The 18,839-nt window shown below is 38.5% G+C and overlaps 1 protein-coding gene across 1 annotated transcript in view; it reads left to right on the top strand.

Annotated features, from left to right (window-relative positions):
- Window positions 1-18,839, top strand: part of HMCN1 (hemicentin 1) — a 515,334-nt gene that overhangs the window by 367,232 nt on the left and 129,263 nt on the right. The window contains exons 47-50 of the mRNA XM_004468435.5: window positions 447-560; window positions 1,106-1,192; window positions 13,585-13,776; window positions 17,599-17,772. Of these exons, the coding sequence (XP_004468492.2) occupies window positions 447-560; window positions 1,106-1,192; window positions 13,585-13,776; window positions 17,599-17,772 (567 nt within the window). The remainder of the gene's footprint in view (window positions 1-446; window positions 561-1,105; window positions 1,193-13,584; window positions 13,777-17,598; window positions 17,773-18,839) is intronic.

The raw sequence follows: 18,839 nt of genomic DNA on the forward strand, positions 1-18,839 counted from the left end.
CATGGGCCTTATTGTCAGTATCCTTTTTTTCTGTACATTTTTAGTGCATCAGAATCTACTTTCTAGAAATAGTATACATAGATCCATTCTATTCATTCATGCTCCACCTAGAATGGCATCTCTCAACTTCACTGTGTGTTAAAATATATTTACCTTTTAAGATTATCTTAAAAAATCACCTCCTCTCTGAAACTCCATTTCCTGCTTGCTGTCACCCAGAATTGTATTTATTGTGTGTGTTTTTTTAATCTATTGAAGTTGAAAATTGTTCTGAATCATCTACTGTTTTATACAGGCTTAAAACATATAATTTTCAAAAAAGGTTAACAAATATTCATTTTAAAGACCTTTGAAATATATTGAGTAAATTTTTACCTGGTCTTGTTAATAGAACAACTTGTAAAGTTTCAGTTTTTTTTGAATCATTTGGTGGTTTGCATCTCCAGGAGGTAGGACTCTACGATTGATACAGACCAGAACAGAAGATGCTGGCCAATATACTTGTGTCATAAGGAATGCAGCTGGAGAAGAAAGAAAAATCTTTGGACTTTCAGTATTAGGTACTTGTATAACTTGCAATATCTAGAAAAGATTCTAACTGGCTAAAATCCATTCTGGAAGCAGAGTTGAAATTTATTTACACCTTGATCCATGCCCATGGGTTCTTTGGCCCCTAGACTGTCATACTTGACAAGAATTCAATGTTAGAATGGTTTGGAGGTGATCTGTCTGATTGAAATAACTGAACTGCCATGTCTTGCTGGTTCATGATTGTTCAGCAATGCTGGATAACTAAACATGAGTGATTATGAGAACTGTAGTAGGAGAAATAAGTATCTAATAAATATTTTTACTCATTGATTTATTGACAAATTTTTATCTGGGCCTTGTGAATTATAATATTTGTTATAATTGTATTCATGGCATATACTTTTATAATATATCTCAAAATTAGAATTGGTATTATGATCTTATTGTATTATATAATAAATGAGAATTTGGGGGGGTTGCTTTTAAGGTTATAGCTAAGTAAAAATACAAATGCAATGCCTATATAATAGCATCCTGTTGATAGTTTTGTGACCTACTTTTCCTATTTTTTTAGTACCACCTCGTATTGTAAATGAGAATATATTGGAAGACTTGAAAGTAAAGGAGAGACAAAGTATTACACTGACTTGTGAAGTGACAGGTAAGAGGCTCAACTCTTATATTTGTGCTGTTTCCTCACTTGATGATTATCTGTTGCCTCCACTGTATATCTTAATTAGTTGGGAGTAAGTTAAGCTAAATACCAATAAGCTTTTGAAATTGAATTCTAGTCCAGTATAGCTGGTAGAAATGGAGGAGAAAGGGAAACGCACTTGGCCCAATGGATAGGGCATCTGCCTACCACATGGGAGGTCTGCGGTTCAAACCCCTGGCCTTCTTGACCTGTGTCGAGCTGGCCCATGCGCAGTGCTGATGTGTGCAAGGAGTGCCGTGCCACACAGGGATGTGCCCCGCGTAGGCGAGCCCCATGCGCAAGGAGTGTGCCCCTTAAGGAGAGCTGCCCAGTGCAAAGGAAAGTGCAGCCTGCCCAAGAACGGCACTGCACACACGGAGAGCTGACACAGCAAGATGACGCAACAAAAAGAGACACAGATTTCCAGTGCCGCTGATAAGGATAGAAATGGTCACAGAAGAACACACAGCAAATGGACACTGAGAGCAGACAATGGGGGGGGGGGGGAGGAAAAAAAAAAGAAATGGAGGAGAAAAACCCCTCAGATTCTGTGGAGATAAAAATCAAATGACCATGCTGGTCTCTTTCAATTCAACAAATAATTCTTTTTCTTTATTCTGCTTTTATTTACATGTAGTTTTTTTCCTGTCCCACCTTCTCTTAGTTTCTCTTTCTTTCCCTTCCTTAAATTCTCTTTCCTTGTGCCTTCCTTTCCTTTTCCTTTTTACTTACATTTCTTACAAAGAAACAGGTAGGGGTTTTGGTGGAAAGATGGCATTATTGGTGGGGATTACCCAGAATATTATCCAGAAACAAAAGTGTCCTATTTTCTTAACACATTTGCATATTACAAAGGGAAAAGGGACTTGGCAAAATAAAAATTCTTATACCAATTTCCAATTTTAACCAATGTATCAGTTTGTTGTGTCTAATAAAGTCTTTAAAAGAACATTCTCAAGACTGTATTTTTATTGTAGATGGTCTTATAGATTTTTTTAAGCAAATCCATTTTATTGATACATATTATAGCAGTTTGATATTGTTTCTGAATTCTAAAAAGAGATACTGGATTGTGTTTGTAAACTGGTCTGTTCCTTTAGACATGTTAGATTATATTAGATTCAGAGGTTTCACTTTTACTTTATTAAATCAAGATAGGTCTTTTATTTGACCATGTCATTAGGGTGTGCAGGGTTGAGTCCCTACCCCCTTGATGAGGATAAAATAGACTCTCACACAGAAGTAAACACAATAAGAAGGAGAGAATACAGAGAGTTGAGTTTTTGATGCTGGAGCTCCGGGGAGAAAGCCAAGCATTCCCCTGATAGTTTACAGCTGGACTGGTGCAGCGAGCAGAGCAGCTGAGCCTGAAAAGAGACAAGCCTGGAAAGAGGGACAAGCCTTATGCCAGCCTGCAGCTGAGATCAGAAGCTGAGCCCATGGAACCTTAAGAGAGAAAAGGAAGGCTGAACCCTTGCAGACATCACTGGCCATCTTGCTTCAACATGTGGCAACAAACTTTGGGTGAAAAAGTACCTCTTATGGTACCTTGAATTGGATCTTCAGGGCCTTGTGACTCTAAGCTTCTACCCCAAATAAATACCCTTTATAAAAGCCAACAGAGTTCTGGTACTTTGCATCAGCACCACTTTGGCTAATACACGTTAATATCACATAAATCCATTCGAAGTGTACAATCAATGGTATTTAGTGTAATCACATAGTTGCGTATTCATCACTTCAATTATTTTTAAAGCATTTTCATTATTCCAATAATAATGATAGTAATAATAATAATAATAGACAAAAACGAACCAAACAATCAAGCAAAACTTATCACCTCTCAATCTCTCTATGCTTCCTGGTCTTGTAGTTTTGAAGGAGCAAGAGTGAAAACCCCATGCTGCATAGATAATGCACATAGTTCTAGTTATCTGATCAACAGGAAAAAAGCAAGCACTTAAGGTCTTCAGCTCCAATCTTTTGTTCATTTCTTATTGCTGGAATTTCATATTCATTTCTTCTTATTGGATGACTAAACCCAAAGATGGTAAAGACGATAAGTCAGCATTTATTCAGCTCTGCCCTGCTTAGCCTCAGGAGTGGACAAATTTTCAGCTGGTCAATCAGCTGCTTTTGTCTCTTTGTCATCTTGTGGTTTAGGGTTTTCTGGGCATCTGTGCCTGTAATTGAAGTTACAGCGATACTGGCATTGAAGTGGCTATTGACCTTTGTCTCATCTCCTTATTTTTCCTTATCTTCACTACTGCCTTCTGTAGGCTGTCTTTGGCAAGGAGGGCCCCTGGAGAATCATGGTCTATAACACCAATACATATTCCGTCTCACTGGTCTGCCTTGTTCTCCTGCACCCTGGTTGTCAGCATCCTCCATCACTTACTTTTCCTTGCACTGGAGGGTTGTGGTTGATGCCCACAGTGTCTCCACATATAGTAAGGTGGGAATCATCTCCTGCAATAGAGCTTGCGTTGTTGGGCCTGGCCTTCGGGAGCACACTCTGATTCCTATTCTTTTCTCTTCTCTCACTATTCTGGTAATTTTGCTGGTAATTGTGTGGTGGATAACATCTATGATGTTTAGATCTGCTGCATATTTACTGCCTTGCCCTGGAACTCCACTAGGGGCTGAGATGTTTGCTGCCTCCACCCCCCTTTTCTCCTTCAACATTCAGTCTCTGTGAAGGCACTTCCTGGGTTATTCTTCTTTATGACAGTCTGGTATACAAAGGTATCTTCCTTGATGTCATTCCTGTTGATGAAGCCATATCTGTTTCTTACATCAAAACATTTTCTTGTTCAAAATTTTTGTTATGATAAACTTCTTGTCCCCAAAAACAGGCACTGCCAATGTGCCACCCCCTATGCTGCTACCTGTGGAGCTGGGCTTGGTGTTGGCAGCTCTGAGGGCAGGGGCGGCAGGTGGATGCTGGGTCTTGGCCTTGCTGCTCATGGTTGTGGTGATGGTGATTGGGGCAGGGGGCAGCAGTGAGGCTGATCATGGCTCTCTGGGGTCCGCTCTCTGCTCCCACTACCAACTGAACCTGAAACTTAGTCTTTAATGTTAGTGATACTGAAAAATATAAGAGATCTTTTTCCCTATAGGCTGTACATATTAAAAGACTAATTAATATATTTCTATATCTACCTATGCTTCTATCTATGCTAGAAATCCTGGCATAAACTCAAAGTATATGCCTATTGAATTATTTAATTAAAAGTTTTCTTTTTTTTTTACAGACTTTTTCTCAAACAAACGGAATATTCTTTAAAAATTTAACATGAATTGAGGGGAAGCCAAGATGGCAGCAGAGTAAGGAGCTCCTGGAGTCAGCTCGTGCTACAAGGCAGTTAGTAATCACCCAGAGCTATCTACAGCACTGTTTGGGGGCCCAAGGGGACCAGAAGAGTATTTTGCAACATCCTTGATCATATGGATGATTAGTGGACTCGCCTCACTAAAGTATAATCCTAGAAACAGCTAGGGTTTGAGAGTCTGCTAGCAGCCATTTTGACTCCACCCCCAGCATGAAGGGAAGCTTGGCTGACTGAAAATCCAGTGAAATTAGGGACTGGCTTCTTTCCACCAAGACAGGACTGCAGCCCTAGCCTAGGTACCAGCACCACCTCCGGCACAGAGGAAGCTGGTAGGTTCTCCAGACAACTGCAAGTGCTCTCCACCAGCACAGACTGAATAGTTGGTCACCTGGGGCTGCATCCCTGCATCCCAATAGGATAGGAGAAGTACTGGGTATCCTCAGCCTCTCCAGGAAATGCAGGAGTTTTCAGCCCACACAAACTGGTTTGTTGAGCACCTTTGAGTCCATCTCCATCTCTGTCCATCCATAGAATAGGAGGGAGCTGGTGATCCCTTAGCCTCTCAGGGTAACTGCAGATGCATTTGGCCTGCACTAACCTGACCATTGAGCACCTGTGGCTCCACCCCCATTCCCAATAGGACAAGAGATGGATTGTGTTTGCCCATCATCTCTGGGTAACTACAGGTGCTTTTGGCCCACACAGCCCTGACTGATGTGTACTTGTGGATCCACCCTTACCCCCCAATAGGAAAGGAGGGATCTGGTGTCTCCACATCCTGTCCAGACAACAGCGGGTACTTTTAGTCTATAGAGACTGAACTGTTGAATACCTGTGGATCCAACCTTACACCCTAATAGGATAGGAGGAGGAAGATGTTTCCTCAGCCTCTCTGGGCAATGACAGGTATTCTTGGCCTAAAGGGACTGAATTGTTGGATGCTTGTAGAAACACTCTCACCACCCAGTAGGCTGGGATGGGGCTAGTGCTTCCTCAGTCTCTCCGGGCAGTGGTGGGTACTTTCAGTCTATAGGGTCTGAACTGTTGGGCATTGGTGATTTTGTCCCCAGCGCTGAAAGGGCAGAAGGGACAGTACTCCCTTGGCCTGTAGGGCAACTGCAGGTGTATTCATCCCATGTGGATTAGATTGTTGGACATTCCAGAGGGCCCATTCCCATGCCCAGCTGGGAGGGGGTTTGGCATTACATCAGTTTACCTGGGCAACTGTGGTCATTTTGGACCCATAGAACATAGATTGCTGCCCACAATATAAATCCATCCCTGACCAAGGCAGGGGAGAAAGCGGTGTGAAGCTTCATCAGTCTCTCTTGGCAACTACAGAGAGTCTTGTCCTGCCCAACTTGAATTATTATACACAGCTGCAGCTCTCTCCCTACTACTGACAGAGAAGAAAGATGAGAGAAGATTCATCAATTCCTGGGGCAATGGGGAAACTTCAGCCTCTGTAGATTATAGCACCAACTACATCCCCAACTCCTACTACACAATGAGCAAGGGAGAAAAGACAAGAAAGCCCTAAACTAAAGGCTGAAACTGCACCCAGAATAAATACATCTAGCAAGCCAGGTGCAAAAACACCAACAAAAAATTACAATCCATATCAAGAAACAGGAAGATATGGCCAAGGTAAAAGAACAAGATAAGCCTGCAGATGGCATAAAGGAGTTGAGACAACTAATCATAGATGTTCAAACAAATCTCACTAATAAATTCAGTGAGATAGTTAAAGAGATTAAGAAGACACTGGGGGGAAACAGACTTGGCCCAGTGGTTAGGGCGTCCGTCTACCACATGGGAGGTCCGCGGTTCAAACCCCGGGCCTTCTTGACCTGTGTGGAGCTGGCCCATGTGCAGCGCTGATGCGCACAAGGAGTGCCCTGCCACGCAGGGGTGTCCCCCGCGTAGGGGTGTCCCCCGCGTAGGGGAGCCCCACACACAAGGAGTGCGCCCCGTAAGGAGAGCCTCCCAGCGTGAAAGAAAGTGCAGCCTGCCCAGGAATGGTGCCGCCCACACTTCCCATGCTGCTGACACAACAGAAGCGGACAAAAGAAACAAGACGCAGCAAATAGACACAGAGAACAGACAACTGGGGGAGGGGGGGGGAATTAAATAAATAAAATAAAATCTTAAAAAAAAAAAAAAAGAAGACACTGGGGATGCACAAAGAAGAATTTGAAAGCAATCATAGAAAAATAGCAGACTTTATGGGAATGAAAGGTGCAATAAATGAAATTAAAAACACACTAGAGGCATATAACAGCAGATTTGAGGAAGCAGAAGAAAGGATTGGTGAGCTTGAAGACATTGGCTTCTGAAAGTGAACATACGAATAACAGATGAAGAAAAGAATGGGAAAAATTGAACAGGGTCTCAGGGAACTAAATGACAGAAAGAGACATGCAAACATACAAGTCATGGGTGACCCAGAAGAAGAAGAAAAGGGAAAAGGGGCAGAAGGAATATTTGAAGAAATACTGGTGGAAAATTTCCCAACCCTATTGAAGGACATAGATATCCATATCCAAGAAGCACAATTTACTCCCACCTGAATAAATCCAAATAGACCAACTCTGAGACAAATACTAATCAGAATGTCAAATGCCAAATGCCAAAAACAAAAAGAGAATTCTAAGAGAGCAAGAGAAAAGCAATGCATAACATATGAGGGATACCCAATAAGATTAAGTGCCAATTTCTCATCAAAAACCATGGAGGCAAGAAGGCAGTGGTGTGATGTATTTAAGGTACTGCAAGAGAAAACCTGCTAGCCAAGAATTTTATATCCAGCAAGATTATCTTTCAAAATAGAGAGCAAGATTAGAATATTCACAGATAAACAGAAACTGAGTGAGTTTATAACAATAAAGACCAGCTTTGCAGGAAATACTAAAGGGAGTGTTACAGCCTAAAAAGAAAAGACAGGAGAGAGAGAGGCATGGAAGAGGGTCTAGAAATGATGACTGTATCAGTAACAGTAACTAAAAGTGTCAAAAATAAAATGACAGATAAAATGCAAAGATCAAATTGGATAAAATAAGAACTGCCTTTATAGTAATAACCTTTAATGTTAACGGATTAAACTCCCAATCAAAAGACACAGACTCGCAGAAATGATAAGAAAATATGAACCATCTATACGCTGTCTGCATGAGACTCACCTTAGGTCCAAGGATACCAATAGATTGAAAGTCCAAGGTTGGAAAAAGATATCCCATGCATACAGTGACCAAAAAAAAAGCTGGGGTAGCTATATTCATATCAGAAGATATAGATTTTAAAAGCAAAACTGTTATTAGAGATGAGGAAGAACATCACATATTAATAAAAGAGTGATTCACCAGGAAAAAATAACAATCAGAAATGGATATGCACCTATCAAGGATGCCCCAAGATACATTAGGCAAACACTCCCAAAACTGAAGGGAGAAATAGACATCTCTACAATAAAATACACCACTCTCAGCATTGGATAAAACATCTGGGTAGGGGATCAATAAAGAAACAGAGAGCTTGAATAATATGATAAATGCACTAAACATAATAAACATATACAGAACATTGCACCCCAAAACAGCAAGATATACATTCTTTTAAAGTGATCATGGATCTTTCCCCAGGATAGACCATATGTTGTGGCACAAAGCAGATCTCAGTAAATGCAACAAAATCAAAATTATATGAAGTAATTTTTTTATCATAATGGAATAAAGTTGGAAATAAAAAATTGGCAGAAAAAAAGGTAAATTCACAGTACATGGAGATTAAGCAACACACTCTTAAGTAATCACTGGGTCAAAGAAGAAATTTCTAGAAAAATCAATAAATATCTCAAGACAAAGGACAACAGAACCTACAGCAGTGTTGAAAAGAAAATCTATAGCCCTCAATGCTTACATTAAAAAAGAAGAGCTAAAATCAATGGCCTAACTACACAGCTGGAAGAACTAGGGGAAAAAAACAGCAAACTAATCCCAAAGCAAGTAGAAGGAATGAAATAACAAAGATCAGAGCAGAAATAAATGAAATTGAGAACAACAGCAACAACAACAAAAAAAACCAAGCAATAGAGAATTAACAAAACCAAAAGTAGATTCTTCAAGAGATTAACAAAATCAACAACCCTTAGCTAGACTTACTAAGAAAAAAAGAGAGAAGATGCAAATAAGTGAAATAAAAAATGAAAATGGGAACATTACTACGGACCCCACAGAAATGAGAGATCATAAGGGGATACTATGAACAACTTTATGCCAAAAAACTAAACAATGTAGGCAAAATGGAAAAATTCCTAGGAATGTACAATCTACACTGACCCTAAGGACCTTAACAAACAAATCACAAGTAAAGAGATTTAAACAATCATCAAACAGCTCCCTAAAATGAAAAGCTCATGACCAGACAGTTTCACAGGTGAGTTCTAGCAAGCATTCAAAGATTTAATACCAATCTTACTCAAGCTCTTCCAAAAAGCTGAACAAGAAGGAAAACCACCAATTCATTTTATGAAGCCAGTATCACCCTAATACCAAAGACGGTTAAAGATATTACAAAAAAAGAAAATTACAGGCCCTCTTCTCCAATGTAGTTAATGTAAAAATCCTCAATAAAATACTAGCTAATCAAATCCAACAACATATTAAAATAATTATTGATTGTGATTAAGTGGGTTTTATACCAGGTATGCAAGGGTGGTTCAACAAAAGAAAATCAATTAGTATAATACACCACATTAATAAAGAAGAAAAATCACATGATCTTACCGATTGTCACAGAAAGGCATTTGAAAAAATACAGCATCCTTTCTTGATAAAAAATACAACAAAAGATAGGAATTGAAGGAAACATTTTCAACATGATAAAGGATATATATGAAATACCCACAGCTAACATTATATTCAATGGTGAAAGACTGAAAACTTTCCCATTGAGATCAGGGACCATACAAGGAAGCCCACTATTATCACTGTTGTTCAATATTGTGCTAAAGATTCTACCTAGAGCAGTCAGGCAAGAAAAAGAAATAAAAGGCATCCAAATTGGAAAGGAAGAAGTAAAACTTTCAATATTCACAGATGATATGATTCTATATATAGAAAGTCCCAGAAAATCTACAACAAAGCTGCTAGAGCTAATAAACCATTTCAGCAGAGTGTCAGGATACAAGATCAATTCGCAAAAATCAGTGGCGTTTCTATGCACTCATCATGCACAATCTGAGGAAGAAGGAAAACAATTCCATTTACATTAGTAGCTAAAAGAATCAAATATTTATTAATAAACTTAACCAAAGATGTAAAGCACTTGTATTCATTGTAAAAGAAATTTAAAAAGCCCTAAATATTTGGAAGAACATTCCATGGTCATGGATTGGAAGACTAAATATCATTAAGATGTCAATTCTACTCAAACTGATATACAGATTCAATGCAATCCCAATAAAAATTTCACCAGCATTTTTTAAACAAATGGAGAACACAATTATCAAATTTTTCTGGTAGGGTAAGAGGCCCCAAATAGCCAGAAACATCTTAAAAAGGAGAGTTGGAAGACTCTCACTTCTAGACTTTAAATCATATTATCTAGCTGCATTGGTAAAAACAGCATGGTTTTGGCATAAAGACAGACACATAGACCAGTGGAACTGAATTGATGTTTCAGAAACAGATCCTCACATCTATGACCAACTGAGTTTTGATAAGTGTGTCAAACGCACCCAGCTGGGACAGAACGGTCTATTCAACAAATGGCACTGGGAGAACTGGACATCTATGGCCGAAAGAAAGAAAGAAGACCCCTATCTCACACCTTATACAAAAACTAACTCAAAGTGGATCAAAGACCTAAATATAAAAGCAAGAGCCATGAAGCTCCTAGAAGAAAAAGTAGGGAAATTCATCTTCAAGACCTGGTGGTAGGTGGTGAATTCTTAAACCTTACACAAAAAGCATGAGCAACAGAAGAAAACATAGATAAATGGGATCTCCTCAAATGTAAACACTTCTGTGTTTCAAATAAATGAAATAAAAAATTAAAATGGGACCATTAAAAGGCAGCCCACTCAAGGGGAGTAAATATTTGGAAACCACATATCTGAATAGGGTTTGATTTTCATTCTATATAAAGAGACCATACAACTCAACAATAAAAGAGCAAGCAATCCAATTAAAAAATGGGCAAAAGATTTAAATAGACTTTTCTCTAAAGAGGAAATTCAAATGTCCAAAAAGTACATGAAAAAAAATATTCCCTACCACTAGCTATTAGGGAAATGCAAATCAAAACAACAATGAGATATCATGTAACACTGCATAGAATGGCCATTATTTAAAAAAAACAGGCAACAATAAGTGCTGGGGAGGATGTGGAGAAATAGGAACACTCCTTCACTCTTGGTGGGATTGTAAAATGGTGCAGCCTCTGTGGAAGAGTTTGTCAGTTCCTCAGGAAGGTAAATATAGAAATGCAATATGATCCAGCAATTTCTCTACTAGGAATATATCCAGAAGAACTAAAAACTATGACAAGAACAGACATCTGCACACTGATGTTCATAGCAGTGTTAATTCACAATTGCCAAAAGATGGAAGCAACCCAAGTGTCCATCAACCAATGAATGGATAAACAAAGTGTGGTGTATATATATATATATATATATATGATATATATATATATGATGGAATACTATGTTACAGAAAGAAGAAATGAAATCGGGACTCATATGATGACATGGATGAATCTTGAAAACATTATACTAAGTGAAGTAAGCCAGACACAAAATGACAAATATTGCATGGTTTCATTAATATGAACTAAATACAAAGAATAAACACATGGAGTTAAAACCTAGAGTATAGGTTATTAGGAGATAAAAGGAAGGTTGAGAAGAACTTCTAATACTTAATATGTGTAAACGTTTTAATTAACTTGACTGTCAGAGTGTGGAAATGGATAGAGTTGATGATAACATATTCTAGTGAGTAACAACTGGTTTATAAATGGGATTGTGGCTGAAAAGGGTAGTCTGGGGAAGTAAATGTCAATTGAAAGAAAGCTAAAGAATAATAGGGACTGAATAACACAGTAAACCCAGAGGTGGATGAGAATTGTGGTTGAGGGTACAAATGCAAGAGGGTCTTTCTGTGAGCTAGAACAGATGTACAACACTATTGCAGGGTGGTGGGAATGTAGAGAGGCATGGGAAAACTGCAATTGGAGTGACCGATAAACTGTGGTTAACAGCAGTACCATAATATTCTTGCATCAATGTCAAAGATGTACTGTGTTGATAATGAAGGCATATGGAAAAAGTGTGCTATGGACCATGGTTGGTGGTAATAGTCTGATGATATTATCTCATAATCTGTAACAAATGTTCCACCATGGTGTGGTGTGTTGGTGAAGGGGTGTTGTATGGAAATTCTACACATGTGTATGATTGTTTTGCAAGTACACATCCTCTGTAAAAAAAAATATATTTTTAAAAAATAGGGTGGGTTGGGGGAAAAATATACCAAATGTAAGAAAGGGACTATAGTAGTATATTTTGACAATGCTCTTGCATAATTTGTAACAAATGTTTCACAACAATACAACGTGTTGGTGGAGAGGTGATGTATGAGACCCATATATGATGTTATGTATGTTTATTTTGTAAGTTTACAATCTTTACTATACATTTATTGTTTGTGCATGTTCACGTATGAATGATACACTTTAATAAAAAAATGGGAAGCAGATTTGGCCCAACGGCTAGGGCATCTGCCTTCCTCATGGGAGGTCCGAGGTTCAAACCCAGGGCCTCCTGACCCGTGTGATGAGCTGGCCCCCATGCAGTGCTGATGTGCACAAGGAGTGCCATGCCACGCAGGGGTGTTCCCTGCATAGGGGAGCCCCATGCACTAGGAGTGCACCCTGTAAGGAGAGCCACCCAGCATGAAAAAAGTGCAGCCTGCCCAGGAGTGGCACAGCACACACATAGAGCTGACGCAGAAAGATGATGCAACAAAAAGAGAACAGATTCCCGGTGCCGCTGATAAGAATGTAAGTGGACACAGAAGAACACACAGCAAATGGACATATAAAGCAGACAAGTGGGGGGAGGGAAAAGGGAGAGAACTTAATTAAAAAATTAATAAAATCTTAAAAGATATATATTAATAAAAATATGTAAAAATTGAAATAAAAAATGTTCATGATCATCTTAATAAAAAATGCATGCTCCATTCTTTTTAAAGTAAACCATTTCCAAAACTTCTTAATTATAAGAATCTAAGATATGGTAAAATTTAGTCAAACCAATTTAGAACCAATTCACTTATAGACAAAAATAATCAGCATATGAAATTGTTTGTTAATCTTTGTGTACTTCTTAAAATTATGGCATAACTGCTTTAGTTTCCTAGACAACTCCAGCAAATTCCAAGAACAATGGGCATTCATAAGCTTACAGTTTTGAGGCCGGAAACATGTCCAAATCAGGTATCATCAAGGCGATGCTTTCTTCCAGAAGACCAGCTGCCAGTGATATTTGACTCCTCTGCCACATGGCAAGGCACATGGCAGCATCTGTGTTCTCTCGCTTCTCTTCCAGTTTTTGTTGATTTCAGCTTCTTCTGTGGCATTTTCTCTCTCTTTGTCCAAATTTCATCTTCTTATAAAGGACTCTGGTAGAAGGATTAAGACCCATCCTGATTGAGATTGGTCATACCATAACTGAAGAAACCTCATTAGAAGGTTCTGGTTACAATGCATCCACACCCAAAGGAATGAATTAGATTTAAGTACATGTTTTTCTGGGGTTCATAGTTTCAAAACACCACAGTAATCATTATTGTTAAAAAAGAGGTCATGTTTGCAAATTTATTTTAAAATCAACAGTTGTTGCATTATTTTGGAAGTAAGCTATTTAAAAAGACAAATGAGTGAAAACATCCCCCTCTTTTCAAGTTTCATCAATTGTAGGCATATGTTTTGTAGCCAACTCTCAGAAATGACTTTTTCTTACAGGGAATCCAGTGCCAGAAATAACGTGGCACAAAGATGGGCAACTGCTCCAAGAAGATGAGGACCACCACATTATGTCTGGTGGCCGTTTTCTTCAAATTAGTAATGCCCAAGTATCACACACAGGAAGATATACATGTTTGGCTTCCAATACAGCTGGTGACAAGAGCAAAAGTTTCAGTCTTAATGTGTTTGGTAAGTGCAAACATTTCTTCAAAAATCTTAAAGAATCACAGAGGTCTTGTAGGCTAAATTCTTTTCTTTCTCTGTGTACTTAATGTTTCTACACACAGAATGTCCTTACATAGGAGAATCAGAACTTGTATGCAGTAGTTATTTTTCCTTTCACTTATTACTTAATTCATAAATTCATTCATTGCATATGCAATACTTACTATATCCAAGAAACTGTGTTTTATGCTGGGGACACAATTGTGAATAAGATAACTATTAAGTAAGCAGTACTAAAAGAATAAAGGGGGGGAAACGGACTTTGGCCCAGTGGTTAGGGCGTCCGTCTACCACATGGGAGGTCCGCGGTTCAAGCCCCGAGCCTCCTTGACCCGTGTGGAGCTGGCCATGCGCAGTGCTGATGCGCGCAAGGAGTGCCCTGCCATGCAGGGGTGTCCCCCGTGTAGGGGAGCCCCACACGCAAGGAGTGCGCCCATAAGGAGAGCCGCCCAGCGCGAAGGAGGGAGCAGCCTGCTGAGGAATGGCGCTGCCCACACTTTCCGTGCTGCTGACAACAACAGAAGCGGACAGAGAAACAAGACGCAGCAAAAAGACACAAAAAACAGACAACCGGGGGAGGGGAGGGGAATTAAATAAATAAAAATAAATCTTTAAAAAAAAAAAAAAAAGAATAAAGGGGGAAGCAGATGTAGCTCAAATTGTTGACTATCTGCTTCCCATGTACAAGGTCCTGGGTTTGATCCTTGGTACCTCCTAAAAACAAACCAAACTAACAAACAAATGAAAAAACTGTCATTGGGGAGCAGATGTAGCTTAGTAGTTGTGCCCCTGTTTGTCATGTATGAGGTCCTGGGTTCAATCCCCAGTACCTCCTTAAAATAAAAAAGAATAAAGGAGAGTACTTTCCAAAGAGAAGCAGATAGATAGTGAATGAGACTCAAGGCAGTATTTGGGAGCCTTCCTTTGTGGTACTCTGCTGATATTTGTAATTTTCCATGTTTTAGCCTTTATGGACCAGGAATGAAATAAATGAGTATATGGGTACATTCTGTTTTGCAGCATCAAAGTTAAGCTTATGTTTCGAGGATGACAAAATAGTTTCTTAATTTCAGTTCATATTTTGAAATTTAAAATGTACTGCCCTCATGTATTTTACTTAATTAATAATGTCAAAATACTTTTCATTCTACTAAAACCAGCTCACCTACCTGTATTTGAATAGCCACCCACATTTTTGCGGGGGGGGGGGGGTGGTAGTTTTTGCTTAGTCTGTGGAGAGTTTATGAGAGAGGTGATGATGTATATGTTAGAAAAATTAAACCATACTATATAATGTATAAATGAGTGCTAAATGAATAGTGTTTAAAACAATAATTGTATAAGTCTATAAACTTCCCAAGAGCAAAACCTTGTTTTCTTTGTATTGGATTTAGCCCTAGCACCTAACACATAGAATTGAATGACATAATATGTGAATAAATATGATTGTGATTTCGCGAGTTGTTACCTACAAACATGCCTATTATCCCTGTATGAAAGGCAAATGCCCAGTCCTGAATTACCTCTCTTCTCCCGTAGCTATTCCCTCTCCTAAAGTTCTAAATTCCTCATAGCTCGTTCATCCCACCACTGACATCTCCCAGTACTGACCTATCTTCAAATTCTGTCTTCTCTGCTCTCTGGAAACCTGACTTAAAACTCTATCCAGCCTGTTGCTTTAATTGAAATCTGACTCTTTCTAGACATATCATTTTTCCTGGAACCCTCTCCAGTTGAAGCCACTCATTTTTAAATTTTAATAATATATTTTATTTAACCCAATATATTCAAGATATTATCATTCCAACATGTTTAGCACTGATCACATTCCAAGAGCTTGATAATTCATATGGCTAGTGAATACCATTTTGGACAGGAGATGTGTAGAACATAGAAAACTAAGTGCCTAAAGATGAAAAATCTGCTTAAAAAAAAACTAAAACTAATTTTTCCCTCAATTCCTATACAGTCCTATTAAGTCTCATGAATTGGCAGAACTAGGTCCCTTTAAAGATGGGTGTGGCATGGGACTGAATAAAACTGATAGAAAGTCTGGTTAAGACGTAGTGGGTATCTCCAAATCTCTTTCTTCAATTCATAGAGCCAGGTAATTGCCCCCACTGGCATACTAAGGCAACATCATCATTGGTACCATCAAAATCACTAAAATTAGAGTGCTTACTATGTTCCAGGCATCTTACATATGATAACTCAATTGATCCTCCCAAAAACTTTAAAATTTAAGCATTATTACTGTATCCCTATTTTACAGATGAGAAATACCAAGGCACAAAAACTTAAGTAACTTGCCAACAATTATACACCATAACTAGAATCTATGATTTGAACCCAGGAATGCCTACTCCAGAACTTGCTCTCTTAACTACCAGTTTTACTCTCTGGAGGGGCTAAATCAGAGCAGCTCTGGACTAATGGGCAACAAAAGCAATTTAGGGAGGTGGAGATCACTCGTTCTTTCTTCCCAGGAATCTCAAGTCTTTCCCTCTGACCATACCACCTCCTCCCACCCCTTCCTGGTTATTTACCTACTTCCTTACCATTCCCTCTTATCCACTAAAGACTTGGGGATCTGAATCAAAGTCTTCTTTTCCACTAACTTAATGAAAGTGAGGCTACTTAAGTGTGAGCTTTTGCAACTTCTAATCCACCTAGACATAAACTCAGTACTTTACCCTTTCTTTTCCCAGAGCATGAGTTATCCTCCTTCTTGTTAATAATTACTGCTTGTACTTATGCCTTATCTGTAGCCTCGCCTTTTACTGTCTCCATCTCTCCTTATTGTAACCACATGGTTGCTTCTTTTCTCTGTACTTTATGATCTCTTATATGATCCATCTCTTAAACCCTAAGGCTCCTACTAGTCTGCCCTTACTCTACTGCTCATATTCTCTTTGAATTATAGCCTTCATTACCAGAAGTTTAATTATCATCTCCTATCAACTGGTGACTTGAAATCCCTATCTGAAGCACAAGATTTTTTCCCTAACGTTCAGATTCCTATATAAACTGCTTGTTGGACATTTCTACCTGAAATTCTCATGGGCACTCAAAATTCATGACATGCAGAACTGAATAAACAACCTTCCCCTCCTAAATGAGCAAACTATACTGTATTTTCTATTTCTGATGCCTCATTTCATTTAAACTACATTTCCAAGCAAAAAAGCTAAAAGTTGTCTTTGACAGTGAACCCCCAGATTCTATCAAGTCCGACCAATTGACCTACCTCTTAAATATTAAATTACTCCCTCCTCTTTATGCCTTCCTTCAATGCTCTAGTTCAGTCCCTCATTATGAACGTACCTACTCCTCACTGGTGTCTTTGCTTCCAATATTAAAGTCCTTAAGTCCATCCTGTATATATTTCCTGTTTTCTCCTCACTGTTTTCCTCTCCTCTGCCTATAATACCCTCTGTCTTCTTACTAGTCTCCCCTCTTTTACCTGCTAGCTACCACTAATCTTTTGAAGGCTCACTTTGAACATCTCCACATCAGGGACCTTATACTCCACTCCCCAGATTGGATTGAACGCCGTGCCTCCCTACACAAATACCCCATTATTTATTTATGTGATATCCACTCTATTACTCTGTGAGCTTTTAATGGACTTACATTCCTTTTGTGTAGAACAAGAATGATAATCAATTGTTTTCTGTAACTGTAAGGAAATGGAATCACATCAATAGGTACAATAGAAATTTAGATATGTACAAATAGAAAAAGTTCTAAGTGTATCTCTTTCATCAAATTTTAAATCTTTTTCAGTATCTCCTACAATTGCTGGTGTCAACAGTAATAGCAGTCCTGAAGATGTCACTGTTATCCTTAATAGCCCCACATCTTTGGTCTGTGAAGCTTACTCATATCCTCCAGCTACGATTACCTGGTTTAAGGATGGAGCCCCTTTAGAATCTAATCAAAATATACGGATTCTTCCAGGTATTTAATTAACTTCAGATTCACAAGATGCATTTGCTTCATCTTTTATTGTACAAAAGCAGAATCATTAGGTTTTTTTCTATGAAAATACCTGTGTTGTTTTTTGTATTATGTTCTCTTGATATTTTAATTTTTAATTATTTGCATATGTCTTGTGATCTAAGGTACCTAATTATTTTTGAAAAAGTAGTAGAATACCTAAATAAAAGGTAATACATAAATAGCACAGTATAAGAAATTGCTGGTAAAGGATATAAAGTAATTTCTTCTTGAATTGAACCTTGAAGGAAAGTTAGTGTTTAGATAGAGTTTATTTATTCCTCCTTAATACCTGGCACTTTGGAAACAGAAAGGATTAAAATGTGTGATCACTGGCTGTATGAAACTTACTGTCTAATGTGGAAAAGAGAAAATATGCATGAAAAGTTAATGAGCAACATGAATGTGTGAATAATCACAGAGTATTAATAATTGTGGAATATAATAAATGGGGTAGTGGCAAGTCTTATAAGAATTCAAAAGAAAGAATGGTTACTATGGCATAAAGTGGTCAAGAAAAGCTTTGTTGCAAAGTCAGAAGTTGAAACAAACTTTAGAGGAAGTTTTAGAATTTAGTTGGTTAAAATTGAGAAGTTTTAGATCCATCAGGGAGACCAGTGTGTGGAAGGCACAAAGTGAGAATGGCTTAGCCATGTCCAAGTAATAATAGGTAGACTACCCCCCCACACACACACACCAATTGAGCAGGAGTCATGTTTTGAATGCCTGGATTAGAGTTTTGACTTAACACTTTGTTCAATTAGGAAACACTGAAGACTTTTAAAGAGGAAAATAGCATACTAAAAGCTGTGTTTAGTAAGGTTAATCTTACTGATTTGCCAACTGAATGAGAGGAGGGAGATGATTAAGGCAGAAGACCTGTTTATAAAGGGAGTGAAATAAGGGCCTTAGTTAGAATGGTGTACAGATGCCTAGAAGGGACAGAAATGGGTTTATGTGTCATTACCACAGAGGAAAGATGAAGACTTAATGTTTGCTATTACACACCGTCAGTGCCCACCTATATT

The sequence above is a fragment of the Dasypus novemcinctus genome, chromosome 13 (assembly GCF_030445035.2).
Source record: "Dasypus novemcinctus isolate mDasNov1 chromosome 13, mDasNov1.1.hap2, whole genome shotgun sequence".
Taxonomy (NCBI): Eukaryota; Metazoa; Chordata; class Mammalia; order Cingulata; family Dasypodidae; genus Dasypus; species Dasypus novemcinctus.